The 19,782-nt window shown below is 45.4% G+C and overlaps 1 protein-coding gene across 5 annotated transcripts in view; it reads left to right on the top strand.

Moving 5' to 3' along the window:
* Window positions 1-45: 45 nt before the first annotated feature.
* TMEM201 (transmembrane protein 201) overlaps window positions 46-19,782 on the top strand; it is a 35,266-nt gene continuing 15,529 nt past the window's right edge. For 2 of the 5 annotated variants that reach the window (XR_012778323.1, XM_075520484.1), the window contains exons 1-6: window positions 4,849-5,148; window positions 11,625-11,745; window positions 12,389-12,583; window positions 14,492-14,668; window positions 15,264-15,655; window positions 16,111-16,314. Coding sequence is in view for 4 of the 5 variants with exons in the window: in XM_075520484.1 (XP_075376599.1) it covers window positions 5,045-5,148; window positions 11,625-11,745; window positions 12,389-12,583; window positions 14,492-14,668; window positions 15,264-15,655; window positions 16,111-16,314 (1,193 nt within the window). In the remaining variant the exon portion in view is untranslated. Of the gene's footprint in view, window positions 149-2,736; window positions 2,789-3,929; window positions 4,071-4,848; window positions 5,149-5,328; window positions 5,434-11,624; window positions 11,746-12,388; window positions 12,584-14,491; window positions 14,669-15,263; window positions 15,656-16,110; window positions 16,315-19,782 lie in introns of those variants that run through there. The other 3 variants (XM_075520487.1, XM_075520486.1, XM_075520485.1) reach the window with 3 other exon arrangements.

The raw sequence follows: 19,782 nt of genomic DNA, 5'->3' as shown, positions 1-19,782 counted from the left end.
CAAGACTCCTGTTACAGACTGTAGACCAATTTCTTCGTTGAACAAATAGTCCTTTAAGAGACTGATGCAGGTGGCAGTGCTGGTGGAAAAACTACAAGTCTGTGACCACCTGCTGGATATTTCCTTTTGGATTCATGCTTTCTGAAAGGTCTCAAGTCATTAACGTTAATAGTTAATTATAACTTTTTTTAACTTAATGATAATTAAACTGCTACTAAATTAAATTACACTATTTAATTTAAGTATATGTTTGTCCTTTTCCTTAAGCACAGCCATATGTGGTCAAGGAATGTACCTCATACTATCAAGTGATCTCTTGGACTGATGTTCATTAAAACTGTATTAAAACAGGAGAACTGCTGGTTTGGAAATGTGAAACTCTGTCATGTTACCACTGGAGTCATGTCACTTTTTAGCACTGTAATAGCCTAATGCCCAAATAACTTTGAGAGTTCTTCTGGTTTATTCAAGGTGCATCATTCATTGTTGTGTGAACATCCTGGAGTGTTCAAGTACGACAATCTTGTAGTACGTTTCTCTGTTTTGATGGTATGAAATACGCACACCAGAATCTCTTAGAAAAGCCACTTACACTGGCAATAGTGTTGGAATATGATTGTGGGAGGCTTTTAGTAAAAATTTAATTACAGTACTGTGTGCACCTATGTATTTGGGATACATGCTTTATGCTAGTGTGTGTAAACAGGTCTCTCATGACTTGGCTTTTAGACCTTGCTTTTGTGAAGGACTGAGAGCATAAGGACAGTCAGTGATTGTGGCCTGGCTGCCCTGCAGAAATTCCATGAGAGGCAGTAACTTGGTCATGTATCCTGACCTCAGCCTTTTATGGGGCTTTTTTGTGTTACGTTTTCCTTATACTTCAGTGCTAGGGGTCTGGAGAGTGGAAGAGAGGATAAGATAGGTCCCAAACACTATAGACTATAAATGCTGTTCTGGATTCTGCTTTACAATATGATACTCGGGAATATGTCCCTCTTGATTTGATGCCCTTGTAGAGCAGTGCTTCTGATGGGAATGAGATACTATGTTATCTCATGGACACGTCACTGGAGTTAACACCAAAAAAATCCACAGCCTATGTAAATAGTTTCTTTATGTCATTACTTGATTTCTTACCCAAGGAAATAAGGTTTTGCCAGCTTAGTGCAGCCTGTTGAACAGTTCTCACGTTTCATATAGATACGATATCTGCCTTCCCCTTCAAAGACACAGTATCAAAGGGGTATTCTTCAACAGTAGTCATGATTCAGTTCTTGCCTTTCAGTTATAAAATCAAATATCCTGCATACTTGAGATTAGTCCTTTCATAAATGTTAGAATATGCTTTTAATTTTAGTAGTCTCTTTCCCACTTGTATTGCAGCAGTACCTTGCGATTAAAGTATTGTATATGAATACTTACTGATAGTGCAGGATAAAATATTGTAGAACTCAAACGGGGAGATTTGTGTTTTGCTTTGGCCATACTATGCTCTCCTGTTCATTAGTGTCATTTGCTTTGGCAGCTGAGACAAACACTACAGCATTTGAGCCCAGCTTCAGTCTTCCCTGCTGTTGAACTGAACAATGAGCTTCTCATGATATGAGCAGGTGTTGAGTTCTTGAGCATAAACAAGTGTTTATGGACATCTTTGACTTCAAGGACCGTATACAGCGGAGGTGGTGTTTGGACTTGGAAGGATCATGCAAAGCATTAAGAAACAGCCTAGTAGTGAGTAGGGCTGTCTTTCATAAGATAAAGTTTTCAGGCTAGTATTTTGTTGCAGAAATATAATGGGTTGGTAACTGGATTCGAACCTTCACGTTTGTTCTCATTAGAACCTAGATGATGACTGGTACTTGAGGTCATATTTGACATCAGTGTGATGGAGGAGCATAGTGCAAAGAGGGTAGAATGTGTGTATACCTCATTATGAGGCAAAACTGCAAAAATAACTGATTTCTATTATGTCTTACTGAAAAGAGCATATCACATTACCCCTAAGCTAAAATAGGAAACAGTTGAGTAACTAAAAACCGGCATGGCTTTTTTTTATGGAGACGATGAGCAGCAAAAGCTTTAGTCTCTTTATAGGAGTCAAAACTGCCATACAGTGCTGTTTCTATTTTTGAAAACTAGGACACTTGTGCTGCTACTTTGAAACATTTTTGGAGGTTTGCTTTCTTAAATTAGTATTCCTCTGTACTTACAGTACACTAGCTCCCTTCTAAAGTGTTAGTCAAATGTGTAGGCTGCTGATAGCGTTTGAGAATGAGGGGAGGGAACTCAAACCCTTTTGAGGAGTTTGGGACTTGGTAGGAGAGAAAGCAAGAGAAAGTGAACAAATTTTTGTTCCACCTAAATCTGGTGGACAGTCAGGAATTCTGCTGGATGTTTGGTTTTGTTCTTTAAGCTTTGCTACCAGCCCTGGCAGAATTAGTCTTAGTTTGACAGGGGGTTAATAAGCTATATTGGGAGCTAGTAGAATTTCTGAATTAGTATAATTTACTCCTTTTTCCTTCCTCTCTCTACTAGAATTTTTAAAAGTCACTAACTCTTGCTTCCTTAACCTTGTAAAGAGTTAACATTTTTAGGTGATGCTCTGTGAGCAATCCCATTGATGTCACTGAGGATGGAATAAGCCTATTACCAGAGGGAAGAATTTGAAGTAGTTTTTTTCCAAAGGGATATCTGAATTTAAAAATAACCAACCTTTCTCTGGTCGTGAAAGAAAAATCACTGTTCATTCCACTTCTTCAACTTCCACAGAAAGTCAATTTCTTGGAAGGTAGGTAAATTTGTTATTGGTTAGAGTTTCATTACTAGACCCTTTGTAGCTTAATTTTCAGTAAGGGGATGAAACTATGTTCTTATCCGAAGTGCCCACAAAGTTTCCATTAACTACCAGCACTGAGTCCGTTACTGTTCATAAATTAACAGTTAAACTGAAATTACAAACACTGTTGCTACAATACTATGAGCTACTCGTGTTGGTTAATTTAGCTTTGGAAGCATTTTGTGGGCATTTGAAGATGTAAGGACTGGAGAAGATTAATGTTTACACTGTAAGACTTACTGCCTCCCTTTAGGTATCCATAGTTGCCTTGATATCCCTCAAAATTATCTGCAGGTACTGATGGTTGTGATAGCTTGGTACTGATAGCTTGTATTGTGATTGTGCCCCTCAGCGTGATTTATTATTGTTTTGCACAAGTTCCTCATTAGCTCCTTTAAGGAGGAAACTTGGTAAACAATGCATCTACGGTTGGACTGATACTACAGATAGAGCTGATAGGGAGGGAGGAAGGGAGGGACTTCTGTAGAAAAAATTAGACAAGTTCTCGAGCACAGAAGTCCTAGAGAACTTGCAGAAGGGCTTGATGTGCCAAATGACTGGGTTATTCTTCCTCCTTTCCCTATCATTTGGTCTCATAATCCCTAAATAATTGAGCTAAACAATGGAAGAGAGATGGAAAAATTATGTCCCCCTCGCATTTATCAAGAGGAAATAGTCACTGTTATTCCATATAATTAATTTCCATGGTTAAATCCGTGGAGATAGAAATGGAACAGTTAAGATCCCAACCACAGTTAAGACAAGCTTAAAAGTACAGCTTACTTCCAGTACAAATACTTGTCTATGAAGAGCTTTTCCATTTGTGGCTTTTAAAAAACATGATGTTGACACAACTTGGTTCTCCTGAATTGTAAGCAGTTCTGTCTATTGTGCCGAGAGGCTTTTTTGGTTTTTTACGTAAGTTGAGGCAGGGTCAGTCTCATATTTTGGAGAGGTCTTGCCTCTTACCTTCATGTAAAAGCAGGGCATGACTGTCAAACGACCAACTGCTTCCAGTTCTGTAAGAACAGCGAAGCCCACCCACGCGTGCTGAGCGGGGCAGAGCGTAAATGGGTGTTACTTTGCTTTCTAGGGGAGAGCTTCTGAACAAGTCTGACCTGGGAACTACTCCCATCAGAGACCTCTGAGGGCTTTCTGCAAAACTGTGTTGTTTATCGATCTCCCCAGAGAGAGGGAAAGTCTAGAGCAGCAATCTTCAACTTCTGGCTCACAGGTAACGAACTGCCCGCAAAGCCCTGTACTTTTAATTCCTGCTCCGCTTGCTGTACTATCCCTTGGCTAAAGTGAGATGTTATTTGCAGCACATGGTTTACTGGGTAAAGTTGATCAGGGACCACAAAAGGGCGACGACCTGTGCTCTAAAGTCGGGGGGGGGGGGGGGGGGGGTACAGCAGCGTAACTGGAGGGATCTTCCATTTCCCCCAGACAACTAGGTAGTTTGCTAGGAAAGTACATCCTGATAGAGAACCTATTCCCTTGGAACTGTCTCTTCTTCCTCTGCCCCCGTTCTGTTTCCGTAATTCTCTGACCAGCTATCCTTTCTCCTCAGAAACGTATGGTACATTTAGTTGCCCGTTCTCTGCCTTGTTGTAGACCCCGTTGTTTCCAGTTTCGCTTGTGCAAGCGGCCCTTGGGGGGAAATCCTCTTGGGTGGCGGTGTAGTTTTTCAGAGCCTTTCCCCAGGCTTGGGCCTGTAGCAGTGCAAGTCCCCGGCTGCTGCAGCCACGCTTCACCGCGGCTTCTCGGTCTCTCGCTCCGGCAGGGCCGGCACCTGAAAGGGCCGGAGCCGCTTGTGTCATACAGAAGGTCCCGCGTCTAAATTTAGGAAAAGAAAGGGGGGGAAAAAAGAAAAAGAAAAAAAAAAGCATGCTGGCTGAACTCGGCGCCGGGCCAGGCACGACGGGCCGCCCTCCCCTCCCCGCTCCCCGGAAGGGCAGGGAGCCCGGCGGGCCGCCCCCGCCCCCGCGGCCACGATCTCGGCCTTTGCGGCGCTGACTCACGGCGCCGCCGCACGACTCCGGCCTTTCACGCCGCGCTCCCCGCGCCGTGACTCACGGCGCCGCCCCCGCCGCGGCGGAGGGGCGGAGCGGCGGCGGCGGTGGAGGGGAGGGGGGCGGCGGCCGCGGCGCGTACAAAGCGCCGCCGCCGAGGTCAGAGCGACGGCGGCGGCCCGTGCGGGGGAGCGGCATGGAGGGAGCCGGGGCGCTGCTGGCCCGCTGCCCCGCCGGCGGGCTGGGCGTCACCGTCTGCGCCGCCGCCGCCGGGCTGCTGCTCTACCGCATGGCGCGGAGGTAGGGGCCGGGCCGGGCCGGGCGGGGTGGCGGCGGCGGACAATGGCCGGCCGGATGCGGGCCGCGGCGGCGGGAAGGCTCCGCGCGGGGCTGGCCGTCCTGCCCGCCGCCGTGGGTGGAGGCAGAGGGAACGGCCTCGGCGGGGTGTGGAGAGACCAGGAGGGGCTGCGGGTAAGGCTGGGGCTGCCGGCGTGGGGCTCGGTTTGGTTTTGTCCCTGTGGCGGTATTGATGAGGCGTGCGTCGAGGAGAGGATGTCCCCGACCTGGCAGCGGCAACGCAAGCGTGTAGGTAAACGGCTGGATGCGTTTTCGCGTATCCCCTGGAATTGCTGCGTCTCTTTGTGTGCCTGCGCTGAGCACGAAGGGCTCGTCTGCTGGGGGAGCGGCGCTGGGGAGATCCACAACGTTTCCCTTCCTCCAGTCTGTAGTCTAGAGGCCGGCGTTACTACTAACGGTGTTACCGAGATTGCCCAAGGCTCGGGTTTTCCCCCTTTTTCTTTCTGACGTCTTTGAGAAAGAGAATGGTTTTTGCTTCTCGTGTTGGTTGATTTGGAGGTGAAAGCGTGATTGCAGGGCAACAGTGGGAGGGTGCCGTAGAAATAACAGCGCTGTGAGCGCGGCGCTAAAACTCGGGGAAGATTGCATAGAAGTCAAAGTTACCAGCGACCAAAATTCTTTGGTCGTTTGTTTCTTAATTGCACGGGACGTTTCTGACCTGCATACAGGTAAACCTGTACCTGTAAACAAATTTAAACGGATCAGTGGAAAACAAGGTTTGAAAAGCATCAGGAGAGAAGTCAGGATACAGATTTCATAAAAGGAGCAAAGCTTAATTTGACAGATTTTAATCTAGCATATCTCGAAATGAATGTAGGAGTACACGGAATACGAGGCACTTGAGGCTGTATAACAGAACAGACTCGAGCAGCCTGCTCATCTGTTGCGTGCTTCTGTTGGAGTAAAAGGCGGTCCCAAGGACTCGTTGTGTTAAGGTTCACTTCAAGTTTGCGCTTTGAAAAAGAAGTGTATTTCTGCATCCACAACAAAATACTTAAAGTTTGCTTTTGCTGTTTATATAACCATATAAATGGTCTGTGGTATATCAGCCCACATGCAAGACTTGGCATTTCTGTGGTATATTTAGGGCAGCTAAGAAATACTAGTGGCCTAAAGCAATGCCCAGTGAAGCAGGCAGCATTTCTTTGACCCAGGTGAGGCTAACATGTCTTTTGAGGGAAGAGATTGGATTTGTTCTGCTGAAGTTCATCAAAAGGTCTCTGGAATGGAAAGCATTTCTTCCCAAGCCCTTGAAAACTGCTGGTGAGCTGTAAATATTTTCAGGAGGTGACCTTGATAATTCTTTGGGGCTACATATTTATGTTTCAATACTATTCTGATATTACCTGATTTCTTACTTTGCCTTAGTTAAATGAATCGTCCAAAGTCATCAAGGAAGACAGCTTTGTAAGGGACTGATCGAAACACAGTCACGATGCTGCTTTTGGTGTTAATGTTATGATACAAGCCCTGCTTTGCTCTTTTTTCAGCATGAGTGCACTTACATATCTAGCAAAATGCCTTTACCACCCTCTGTAGAAAGGGAAATAAAATATATCAGAACAACCTAGTGGACAGTAGTTCTGCAATAACTGTCAACATGTGGAGTTACACTACTGTAACTGTGCCACCATCTAAGACTGCTGCTTGTATCAGGGAGAAAAAAGATTTGATGTCCAGATATGCACAGGGAACTCCTTAAACCTTGTAAGTTTGGGCCAGGTAGGAAAACTCTGATACGTTTTGTGGTCTTCGAGATCATAGCTTGGCTACTTGTTTGTTACATGTTGTTGGAAGTCTGGTTGTGAGTTCAGATTAGCAGCTGTAGCCACATTCCCTTCATCTTCTGTGCCCCTCCTGATTGTTAGCTACTGACTTGTTGTCAGGACCAGTATAGAGTACCCCATGAGGATCTCTTTCTTGGGACTCTTTGGGTCACTGATGGCAGAGGCTGCTCCTTCTACAGTAAAGTCAAGCTAAGCCACCACTCACTCTAAAAGAGGCTGGTAGGAACTGCCATGCAGCTAGTTGATTTAGTTGAGAAGCCTGTTGCAGATACTGAGATGGCAAAGAGGAACCTTTTCTGGAGGATCCTGTCCTGATGGCCGGTATTCTCCAGAGCATTAGAAGTTGCTACCTCCCTGAAGCTGCCGTTTCATGGAAGACAGCCTTTGAGGGGGACAGCACAGGAGGTGATTACGACTGTGGGTCTGTGTCCCTGCCTAGGTCCACTGGGCACCTTTGTCCCTGTTAAGAGGACACCAAGTCTGGCTCTTGGGAAAGGATAGGCTGCCTTATAACCTATGACACTGTACTAGAAAACCGGTCTTGTGGCTAAATCTTCAACCCTGTCTACAACTGTTAGTTCTGAGCAAATGCATCTATCGTATTGTTTGCCTGCTGGAATCTAGATGGCTGTGATATGTTTTTCTCACATTGGAAAGGGGGTTCAGCATTGGGTCTGCACTGGCAGACCCCTTTATTGACAGGTGATGGACATAGGCACAATTTGGAATTATGAGGGTACAGTGAGCTGCCACCCAGGAGCTTCCCTAACTGTGAGCCGAACACGGTATCGGGTCCAACGAGCTCCTGTTAATTCAGTCATGCTGACCATACTGTGCCATGGGCTTGCTCTATAATTTGGAGCTTTGGCAGTGTGCTTATGTCAAACTGCCATCAGATGTTGTTCTGATCAAAACTGATCTGTGCAAAAGAGCTCCTCTTCCTAGTGTGTTTTTTCTTCAGATTTGCTGGCATAGCCATTTGTATAATTGCTTTGTAATCCAGTTGTGCCAGAATGAAGAGTGTTGCTTTAAATACTTTTAATGGAGAATTGTTTTTTCTTTTAATCCTTGGCAGAGGATGAGGGTAACCCAGCGAAGAACTGCACATCTGCCTGTGGCCTCTCTTAAAAATATGGAAAACCAAACATCATCATCTTCTGACCTAGCAGAAAAGGAGGGGGCGGAATAGATGTAAATAAAAATATTTAGAAATTCAGTTTATTATTATCAGGTAACTGATTTGATCAGAACTTATCAGGGAGACTTGTTCTGTCAGTCCTCTAAAAGTGTGGACTTAAGCATGACCTTGAATTTATGTATAAGTGGGGAATAGTGGAGAGCGTTGGGAGATGGAAGGAACATAAGTTCCTTCCTATGTGACATGAGAGACACAAACTAGTTGCTAAACAGTGTTTGTCAATAGGTATACCTGCAGTCTGACTTTGGCAAGCACTATGTACAGGATAGAAAGCTTGTTAGCAAAATAAGAATCTGATAGCTGCTCACAAAGGACCATTTTGTCATATTGTCTGAGCAGTATCAGACATTTAGGTGTTGATCTCATAACTGAGTTTACTCCAGGTATGTCCCCCCCAGTGTTGTCTTAAGCAAAGATCTTTTACCTGCAAAACAATTTGTCCAAACTTGGGAATTTTTTCTAGCTTTTTTGGGTGTGCAGGCTACATATTGAGTTAGCACAGCAAGTCAACTGTTAACGGAATCTCTCTGTGCAGTAATTCAATCACTTCTTGCTGCTCAAGTTTTATTTTGCAGGGTGGTTCTTTGTCCAGTGAAGCTAATTCAAGTTAATACAGTGTTAGATTATAAACTCCTTAGAGACGATTTGCCTAGTGTTTTGCAAGGGATTGAGCACATGGTAAATGCTTATATGAGTTTTGTGTTGTCTGTCTTCTCATAACAGAATGTCTGACTTCAGAAGCAATGTGCGCTCTAGCTTATTATGTTCACCTGCTGCCTGAATTCAGTCAAGGTATATATAGTTCCAAAGTAATTAAATCTGTATTTGAGAGTCTTTCCAAATGCAGTACTTGTTTTTTTTGTTTTTAAAGTTCTGCCCAATTACTAGAAAATTAGCACCCTACCTACATGTTCTTGCCTCAAATGACCTTTTCCCCCCACCGCCCTTCTTTTTCATCCAGCAGGTTGGGAACTTCTGATTTTTTGCACTTATTTCTATGGCAACAGATTATAGATTCACAAAAGGAAGGATTATTGCTTTTTATCCTAAATAATCCAGGATTTAGCAATTTCTTTTGCATACGTTGTGAGAAGGAGGGGCTGCTATTTAACCCTTGGTTAGCACTTCCTCAGCCTCAGGAGTGAGAAATGGAATCCTGTTTGGAAAAGATGGGAAGGTCTAGAGTATGCTAAGGATTTGGTCTCTCATATTAGCAAGTTCTCAAATAGGGTTTGGCATTGGTTCTTTTTTTGCTTTATAGCATGCATGCTTTACTAATTTTTTGGCCTGTGCTTTCCACTTCTGTGTTATCCTTGAAATTAGTGCTTCTACCTACTCTGTCATGTCATGGAAGTTAGAGACTGGTGGTGGGTAGAGGCTGAAGTGTGGCGTGTCTTATTTCCGTGGGTGTCAGAGGATGGGGCCACAGCAGCATGAAGGTGGGACTGTAGCACCTTCTACAGTACCTGGGACCTGTGCAATAACCGACATCAGCGGATGGAGTTTAGGTTGTGCTTGCCACCAAAGTCTATGCTCAAGGTGCAGTAGGACTTGCATTTTGGTGGTTAACATGCTGAAACCTATGCGTTATATTTTCATAAGTTTTTATGAACCTATGATCGTGAGGTGAAACTAGCACCGACAGGTATTGCTGGCCATCCTTCACATGGCTGTTTTGACATGTGGTTTGCTTGGCTTTTGGGCAATGGTAGCTCATGGATAACTTGGTCTAGCAACCTAGATTTCTGTCTGGTTTAAACTTTTTTTTTTTTGCCTGTCGGTTTCAGTGGCAGTATTTTTAACTCGGATCACTTACAGTTTTGAGCCCCCTTGGCAATGAATAAAGTTGAGCAGTGAATATTCATTTTAAGAGGGGTGTGGGTGTATGCATCTATTTTGAGATGAGAATCTGTCACCCTAGTAGCTCCAGCCATTTTCTTCCAGCATCTGGCAGGGAATCCTCTGTGCACTCTGGCTTTTTAGGCTTCTTTCTGGTGCTTCATTTCAAGCTTATCCTCGTCTTTAGTACTTAAAACAGGAGGCCCAAGCATCACTTGAGGGTTTCATATTTTGTGAACCAAGTTTCAAGACATGGTCTATGGAAATGGGAGTAGGGAAGAATCTTAATTGTAGGCATCCAGCTACAAAGGTGCTGGCTGAGAGAGAAGCCAGCTTAACTAAGGGGGGGACCACCTGCCTGTTTGGTTGCAGGGTGCCAGACAACATTTCTGCAGCATTCGGAAGATGTTTTGCTACATAATATTGTAGCAGCAGCGAACATTTCCTAAAGCAGGAAGAAGAGAAGTTGCTCTCAACTGGTGAGCACTTTGGCTACTGTTACGTGCTTTCCAGGCCCTCAGTGAGCCTCCGGGCTCAGTTGCTTTCACTGCTGCCTTAGAAGCTGTCCAGCCGGAGGCACGCTGATTACTTGGCGAAGTTAGGCAGCAAACAGGGCTGGTGGCAGCTGGGTCCGTCTGTCTGCGTAGCTGCCGTAGCGAGTCCCTGCCTGGGCTTTGCCTCAACAGCTGCCTTCCCTTGGAGGTGTCACTGGGACGGGTTCTGGTAAACCCAGCCAGCTGGGCTGTGTTGCCCTTACCTGCCAGAAAGCTTCCTCTTGGGTATTGCACTGAGTTTCAAGACAAACGCAGACCGTCTTTAGCAGGCAGGCTCAAGGGCCAGGCCTCTTTGCTCAAACGTCTGTCACAACCTGTTGCAATTGGGGCCGTGTCACAGCTGTTTCTCTTGTAGTGACTGTCGTTTTAACAGGATTGTTTTAAAAAACAAGGGGCTCATGGATCCAGGTCATTAGTCTTTGTCTCTTCAGTTCCAGTGCATAAAAACTGGGGAAGACATGCTGATTCCTCAGTTCCTTATGTATCTAAAGCTGTGAAGAAACAGCTATTTACAGTGCCTGAAACTTGAGATAATTTGATATGCCCTTGTCCTTGAAAAATTTTCTAGCAAGCAGGGCAGATAAAACTGTAACTGTGAGCCCATTTCATAGGTTTCTGAGTACCATCATGTTCAGTTCTTGTGGATTGTAACTTCCACTTCCCAGAATCCTGTGTATTAAGCAGCGACTCTACTGCACCCTTCGCGTATATTAACACTGCTGATTATAGATGGGACTTGCACCCCCAAATATGCCACTGAAAAACAGTGAAGTGGGTTATTCACAAGGTGGTTGTTAAAGTTCTGGCATGTCCATGGTACTAGCACAAAGAGATAAGAGCATCAGGCAGAATTTATTTCCACTTTAATAGTCCATCTTTTCATTGCTAAAATGACTGCTCTGAGTCATATCATTAAACATACTGAATGGGAAGATTGATTGTTATTCCAGCCTCTCTTGCATTTCCCTGTTTGAAAGCCGTTGCTTCCCTCTACATCATTTGAATTCAGTGTTGATGCCTGCACATTTCCTTTCCTAACAGGAAGAAGCCCACACACGTGACAGTGAACTGCTGGTTCTGCAATCAGGACACGGTAGTGCCGTATGGGAATCGCAACTGCTGGGATTGCCCCAACTGTGAGCAGTACAATGGATTCCAAGAGGTACTGTGATAAATTGCTTGAAGGGTGGCTGGGAAGGTGCATGCCCTGTGGAACAGTGCTTGTGGGAAAACCCTGCTCCTCATCTAAGATGATACAGGCCCAGTGCAGTGAATATCCAGCCGTTTGACAGCTGGCAGCTCTGTGCTGAGCACCTGTGAACTCAGCACCTGATCACTTGATCGAATTTGAGAAAGAATCCACTGTACTGGGATGTGCTGACATCAAATGATAAAGACAAATTTTCCTCTCTTGCTTCAAAGGGCAAAAAGGGCCTTGACATTTTCACCAATATCTCTTAAGAATATTTTTTTTAATATATGGAACAATTCTTCTCTGGTCTTGTATTTTGGAACAGCCGAATTGCTTTATTTAGGGTATTAAATAACAAAGCCTATCTTAAGCCAAAATCCGCCACCAACAACTGCTTGTAATAGGTGTACAGAACAGAACAGTGGATGGGGGAGAAGATTTGAAGCATTTTGTCTCTTTTTTACTTACTTATTTTGTTACGTAGGTGAATGCATGGAGTGCAGAGCTCCTGACAGAGCTTAGGGAACCTTGTTATCAGCCAGAGGATACCTAGCTTTGATTTTCTGATCTCATGTTTGCTTTCCCTCCTGCCTCCCTTTTTGCTTCTTGTCAGAATGGAGACTACAACAAGCCCATCCCTGCTCAGTACATGGAACACCTTAACCACGTTGTGTCAGGTGCTACGACTTTCTGTGATCCTACCAAACCGCAACAGTGGGTGAGCAGCCAAATTCTGCTTTGCAAGAAATGCAACAACCATCAAACCACAAAGATCAAACAGCTGGCTTCATTCTCACCGAGGGAGGAGGTGAGTGTTCATTAGGGACTGGCACCACAGGAGAATGTTTGTCCAAGGCATTCCCATGCATGTATCTGCTATTCCTGCTCTGTTTAATTCCTGCTCTGATTAATCTGCTCTGTAATAATTTATTTTGTCTGGCTTTGTAAATGGTACCACGCTGCAGCCTAGTAAGCAGGAGAGAGCGGAATTTTTCAGTGTGCTATAGAATGATGCTCCAGTAATCTTCAGAAGCACTATGTGGCACTCCAGTGCGGAGGAGGTTACTGATTAGTGTTGCAAATTTACCTAATCCTACTCCAAAGCCAGAATGTAATGACCTGTTCTAGAATGGACACTGGAAGTTGAAGCTTGAGCCCAAAACCAAGCACGCACATTGCTGAGATCAGCTTACAACTCCAGTACTTACCATTGACCCAGCTGAGCTTACGGAATCTGGTAGGCACAACAGCCCGCTAGCCATCTTGAAGCCTTAATAGATTTTGTTTTTCCTGAGGCCTTGGCTGTGCTGCTCTGCTTTTACTAGTGGAGTGGGAGAGGAATCCTGTGCAGCCACATCATCTCCCTGGTTAGGCATTTGTGCCTAGGAGGGCAAAGGGGTTTTACAGCTACAGCAGCAGGATTTCCGGCTGAGCAACTTCTTAGCCTTCCCATTACTTAATATGCATGGAGGATAGGATAGTGGGGTTTCTTCTTCACAGTTTTATGCAAAGTTTCATGCAGAGAATTTAGTGCTGCACTCCTTTGCTTTCAACCATGGTCAAGCCTTGGGGTTGTAAGACTGCGCTGTAGTGGGATGCATTCATCCTCTGGGTTGCCCAATCCAGTCTGCTTTGTGTAATTGTAATGAGTTTAATCAGGATTACTCCCAGGGAACAGATTTAAATTTGATCATGCTTAATGAGAACATCTTCAGCTGATTCCCTTTTCTCAGCTTTATTTCTAGTCCCTGCCTCTTGCCAGACCTACCCACTTGCTCAAGTAACGCCAGCCTTTGGCCCCTTTCTAGGCATTCAGTGAACTGCAGTGTCGGTGCCAGCTAAGAAACATGGGACTGTGTTATCCAGCATGGTTAGGTATGTGTGTCAGTGACAGCAGTGGCCTCTCTCAGCATTGCTGGCCTGTCCAGTAAGGGGTGAGCCTGCTGCTGCTAGTCTCTCCCATGTGATTCCTTCTCAATTCCGGCAGACGGAGCATATGAAACTGCTGCAGCAAGCCCTCAGGCAGCTACAATGCATCTTTTACTTCCCTCTCCCAAAGAAGCTGCATGCTTTCAGCTGTTTGCTTTTGGTACAAGGATCTTGATAGAGGCTGGGAGTGGAGATGGAAGAGCCCTAGAAGCCTCTGTGATAAGTGATGTGTCCACTGTAGTGACACTGAAAAATGTACCTTTGGCCCTACTCGCTGTCTGTTTTTACAAGTGCTGTTAATGATTTATGGAGCTCATCTTCACCCGAGCCTTCAAACAGTGACAGCCTTCAAGTCTGGGGCTGAGTTTTGGAAGGAGCTTGTTTCTTTCTCCAGCACAGTGGTATGAAGGGGCAACAGGTCTTTTGTGTCCCCTCATTTGAGGAGGGGAAGAGCAATTCTAGTTTTTTGTCTCATCCTCTATGTTGAGTTCATAAGGTCTCGGCAAAGATGGCAGTCGGGCCACAGAAATTCAACACGCTGAAATAGGGCCTCAGCAGCCTTCTCCAAGGGCTGTTTTGTCTCTTCTGGGACATGGAGGCTGGGTCAGCTGTATGCGAAGTTGGTTGTATGGCTGGTCTCCAGCTTGGTCACTGTTGGGGCCTGGTTTCAGGGGGCTGTTCCTCTAGAGACTGGAAGCATGCCTTGCTTGCATGTCAGCAGCAAGCATGATAACTGGCGAGGGACCTGCAGTTCTCACCTACTTTTCCTCTCCTATTCTCTCACCAGGGCAAATATGATGAGGAGATTGAGGTGTATAAGCACCATCTGGAGCAGACCTACAAGCTGTGCCGTCCATGCCAGGCTGCTGTGGAGTATTACATAAAACATCAGAATCGGCAGCTCCGGGCGCTGCTGCTCAGCCACCACTTCAAACGCCGCGAGACAGACAAGACCTATACTCAGGTACATGGGGGAGAGATGAGGGAATTTAGGAGGAAGTGCAGAGAACTAGGTATCTCTGCACCTGGGTTTGCTGCTGGGAAAGGAAGGCAGAAGCCTTGGGGCTCTCTAACTCTGGGAGCTTGGGTGCATGGCAGAAGTTTAGAAGAGCACACGATAGTTGCCACAGATGCTCCTGATGTTAGTTTGAGGTTTTCCTCTTGCTGGTGTCATTCAGTGCAATTGTCAGAAGGTAAGTCTAATGTAATAATAAGAACAGAGTGGAAGGAAAACAGTGGGACAGGCAGAAAAGGGGAGGTAGGGAATCCGATTTATGAGTACAGTACAGGAAACTACAAGGTACAGGGGGAAGAAGAGAAGTAAGAATGATGGGAAGTGAATTATGACCTTCTCCTTGGCTTCTGCTCATAGCTCTGCCGTCACTCTTTGCTAGTCTACAACATCCCATGTGGTGTCAGCCCAGTACAGAGACTTATAAGGACTTGAGCAAAACTGTGCAGTAAACCACACAGTCTGGAAGTGTTTCATAAAGCACCATTTCAAAACCTTACTACAGTTCATTCAGCTTCTGACAAGGTGTTTCTCCTTTCCTCTGCAGAACTTATGTTCATCTTCCTCTTCTGCTTCCATAACCACACCAGCTCAGGTGATATTTCTGCGGTTCTTGGCCTTCCTCAGCTGTGCGTTCCTGGTTCTGATGGCCTTGTATGGGTCAGGCGACCCCTTCTCACTCAGTGCAGCAGTCCCTGCTCCTGTCTCCTCTGGTTCAGCGTCTGTTTGGAACAAGACTGGCACAAGCTCACATGCAGACTTGGAAAATGACACTTCTGCGACGGTGGCAGGCTGGCGGGAGCTGCTCCGCTTGCTCCCAGAACAGATGGTGGAGAACCTGAGTGCTGCATGGGCTTACGGGAAGAATCACCAGATGGCAGTCGCTGTCCTTGGGCTGTTCACCTGTCTGTTGGCCATGTTCTTAGCTGGGCGGATCAGGTGGGTGTGCTCTTTTCTTCTGTTTCACTTAAAGGAAAACTGTGTTGTGTTTTTTGCCCTGTCTTGACTCAGTGAGCTGGGGGTAAACATTTGCCAGAATGGCAAACGTGGTACTGGGTGGCACAGTTCTCCTTGGTATCCTTTGGGTTGCCAGCTGGCCGGATGGAGACAGCAGAGCTTGCTTTGGATCTGTGCCTTGGTTCATTCAATTTAAGTTTGAATTACTGTGAAAGAAAAGCTCCCTGTGCAGCTCTGTAATCTGATGGAGAATGGAACTGACCAATTCGGGTACTTACCACAGCAGTGGGAAGGGCTGCAGATGATAAGAGATAGTACATAACCTGCTCGGTCTGTGTACCCTCCCCACCTTCCCTCTCCTTCCTCAGGAACAAGGACGTTCATTGATGTTTAAACTCTTACCTTGTGTCTTGTTGGGTTTCTTTTTGGCATTGCAGGCTCCGGAGAATTGATGCGTTTGCTTCAGTCTTGTGGTTCGTAGTGATGAGTCTGCATTTAGCTGAGAGGTACCTGAAGACGGAAACACCCAACTGGCTAGACACAGCCAAATTTGGCACGACATCCTTGTGCTGCTTGGTGGGCTTCACCGCAGCAGTGGCTACGCGGAAATCAACGGGCCATCGGAGATACCGGCCCCGAAGGTCAGAGCCAGAGCAGTGACGCTGGGGGAAGGAGGAAAAAAAGCCTTGTGAACTCTTTGCGACTGGTGCTTCTCTCTCCTCTTTTTATTTTCCCTTCTTCTTTTTCTTTTTTTTTTTAATTAGATAAGCAGTGAAGATCTTTTCTTCCTTTATATATATTTTTTTTTTTCCTTCCTTTTTTTTTCCCCATCCTTGCTTCCCACTGTGCTAGCTGCTTGGAGCATTTCCACTGCTGGTGCTAGCCAAGGAAGCTACTCCTGCTGCCTCCATTCTCCCTTCCTCCTGAATCCTACGTCAGCAGTGCAAATATCCAACTTCCCCAAAGCCAGTTCTTCCAGCAGCTCCTTCACAAACTGCTCCATAAATGCAGCCTCCTCCCCATTCTGCTCCTCCAGCCAAAGAGATTCTGGCTTCTCCTGTCCATCCTTAGCCAGTCACAGAGGAATCCTCTGCCTTGATCCTCCATGGGGCCCAGGCCGCCTTCAGTTTTCTAATGGTGCTGGTCATTTTAATTTTGAACTGATGGGAACTTGCCTCTGGATTCCGAGTCCTCGTAACGTGTGCTGTAGTAATACTGCATGGTGTACAGGCATGCGAGGAGGGGACCACACATAGTCCATAACCTGGTTCTTCTTGCCTTCCACTGTGTAGCATCGCTTAACTGCATGCTCTCTCGCTCTGCCGTCCTCCTATGACTCCTATTTTAAATGGAGAGGTGTCCTTAAGTGCTTTTGACTGGAACTTCAATAATTTATTGAAAAGGATGCTTTAAAAGGTTATGTAGCTCAGGGTGTCTTGATTGAGCATCTGAAAGCATTCAGCTGTTTTAGGCTAAATTTTCAAATCTACCGGTGGCTGTTGCTTTATATGCCGGTTTTCTTCGGGTTTTTTACCCACCCACCCCCACCACCCCCGAGAAGCATCTGCGTAAAAGCACAACTGGATAAAAATGCGTATGTTCTTCCACTCCTGTAGCCTTAGAAAGAGAAGAAATATGGGACTAACAACCACATGCTATGGTATATGATCAGCTTTCATTGTACATCACTACTTATTCAGTCAACGTTTTCCTTATCGTTGAGAACACAGATTAGGAGGATGTGCTATAGGAATGGGTGGGAGCCTCTGCTGTGGGACCGCGTGGCAATAGAGATGGATTTTTCGTGTTACTTGGAGGGGTTCTTTTTTGAAGTCTGGCATTGGTGCTAATGCTCCTGAAGAAAGGGGTCTGGAAATTGTGACTTTGAGTTGATTGCCTGGCAGTCCTCCGCTGAAAGCTGGGATGACTGGATGTTACTGTGTGGGGAGGAGGGAGCTTTCAGCTGCTTGGGTTTTTGTAGGATTAACTTGTTGGGGCCTCTTAGGATAAGCAGTCTGATTACCCTGCACTGTTTTTTGTAAGGCACTCCACTGAGTTTCTCATCCGGATTTGGGTCTTTCAAGAGGAAATAGCATTGTTACAGAAGATCTGCTATTTTCTTCTGTTCAGAATAGCGCAATGGAACTCGCCGCACTAATGGTCTGATATAAGTTAATTGGGTGTCTTGATCTTCCTATGTATAAACTCTGAAATAATCAGGATGGAGCTCTCACTATGAAGTATCTGCATCTCCTGCTGAAAGATTCAGACACCACTGGATGCTGCAGATGCTGGTGAAATTATAGAAACTTTTTTAAAGGAAACAAAATATATTTCATAGCTTTTCATAGTTACTGTCCTTCAAACCAGTATTCATTGTGAAAGCAGAAAGGCAGCGCTAACAAAAGCTGTGTAGAGATTCGTTAACAATAAGCCAAGTTGAGTGTGTCATGGGAAGGTACAGCTCCTGGCTGGAGGACCGTGTGCCTGTAACTTAACAACTGGGAAGGGGACACACAAACCCGCTTCCCATACGTGCTCTCCTTTGGAACTTTTTTTTCTGGTGCCTTCAGATAACTGCAATATCCACCTCCAAGCAAACAGAACACCTTTGTCCCTTCTGGTGCTTGTGAATGATGCTGCTCTGAGGGTTGTTTACTTACTTGTTCACAAAAGGAATCCAGCATCTGCAAAGTCTGGTTCCAGTCTTCCGTGTTCCCATCATTTACCAGTCCTGACCCAAAAGGTTTGTCTTCCAGCTCACAGTCACAGATTGTTTCTTGTTCCAGACTCAGACTTTCAAAATGCTAAATAATAACCATTATGTCCCATTTTCCACTAGGACACTTTATTGAATTTAGAGAATTTTTTCAAAGTAAATTCGACAAGAAGCCATGTGACTTCATCAAAACAGGAAAAAAAGCCAGCAGCAGTATGCAGGGTCCTCAGTTCTGGGTTACACTTCCACAATCACTCTGGTGCCTCTTTCCTACTCTCCGTGAGGAGATTTGGTAGGAAACGTTCCTAAAAATCCAGTCTTTTTTCTGTACCTGTCAGCCTGTTGGAGCAGGGAGCAATGTTAAGACAGACGATAGTAGGCTGGTGAAAGGAGAGGAAGTGGCAGGGGAAAAAAAGGGGACACACACAGTTTTGTGTATGGATGTGCTATCACTGTCTGCTCAGCTTTCCTTACACTGCGGTTATTGCTATAACGTTTTCACCCCTGCAGAACTCCCCACTGCAGCGGCCGTTCCCACACCATTGCTCTGCAGCCCATCTGCTGTTAAAAGTGAGGTGGACAAAGCCACCTCATGAAATGGACACTGGAACCAAATCCAGTGCCAGCTCTGCCATTCTCTAAACAAGCGGCACAGAAGACCCAGGAAACCTTAGCTATTATGTCCATTAAGTGAAATAAGACATCTAGATTTTTTTTTCTTCCTCCCTTCTTCCTGCTTCAGTGCTTTCAAGTTTTCCCCATAAAGTTAAATGTAGGAAAAGACTGATGTTTCTATTTAGCTGCGATTATCTTCTGCACTTACCTATAGAAGTTGGATTGAAAATTCCTGCTAGCTTCTAGCACATGAATTTGCAACCGCCTGCTGTGGCAGAGGTGAGCAGTTCCTCTTGCTGCTCTGCTGTCAAGTATGTCCGAGTGACGGGAGGAATCTCATGCTTAGAAGGATATCTTGAGACCGCTGGAAGGAGGAGGGGTGTGAGCAGCTGACAAACTGTTAAAATGTGTGGGGATGGTCATGGTAACGTTATGCCTGATTTCTAATGGCAATATCCTTTTTTTTCTTAATAAGAATAAAATTAATCTGTCCAAATTTTCTTGCCCAGTAGCAAGGAAACTCTTAAGTGGCAGCCTCTAAAGATGCTTGTCGCCTCTTCAGATGCTTTGCTTTCAGGAGCTGAAAGTCAAGGCTGTATTAAGTTTCACTTTGTCCTATTTCATGTGGCCTCCTATCTCTTCTGAGCAGCTGTTTTCCTCCCTTCTTTTTAGCAGCACTTTTTTTTTTTCTTTCAATTTAAACATGCCCTATCTTTGAGCCCCCTGGGGTCTGGTGCCTTATATGATGTTTTGCTGTTAAGTGTTACGTTGTTTT

Source organism: Mycteria americana, chromosome 18, assembly GCF_035582795.1.
Source record: "Mycteria americana isolate JAX WOST 10 ecotype Jacksonville Zoo and Gardens chromosome 18, USCA_MyAme_1.0, whole genome shotgun sequence".
NCBI lineage: Eukaryota > Metazoa > Chordata > Aves > Ciconiiformes > Ciconiidae > Mycteria > Mycteria americana.
The sequence above is the reverse complement of the archived record's forward strand: the minus strand, read 5'-3'. Positions and strand labels throughout refer to the sequence as shown.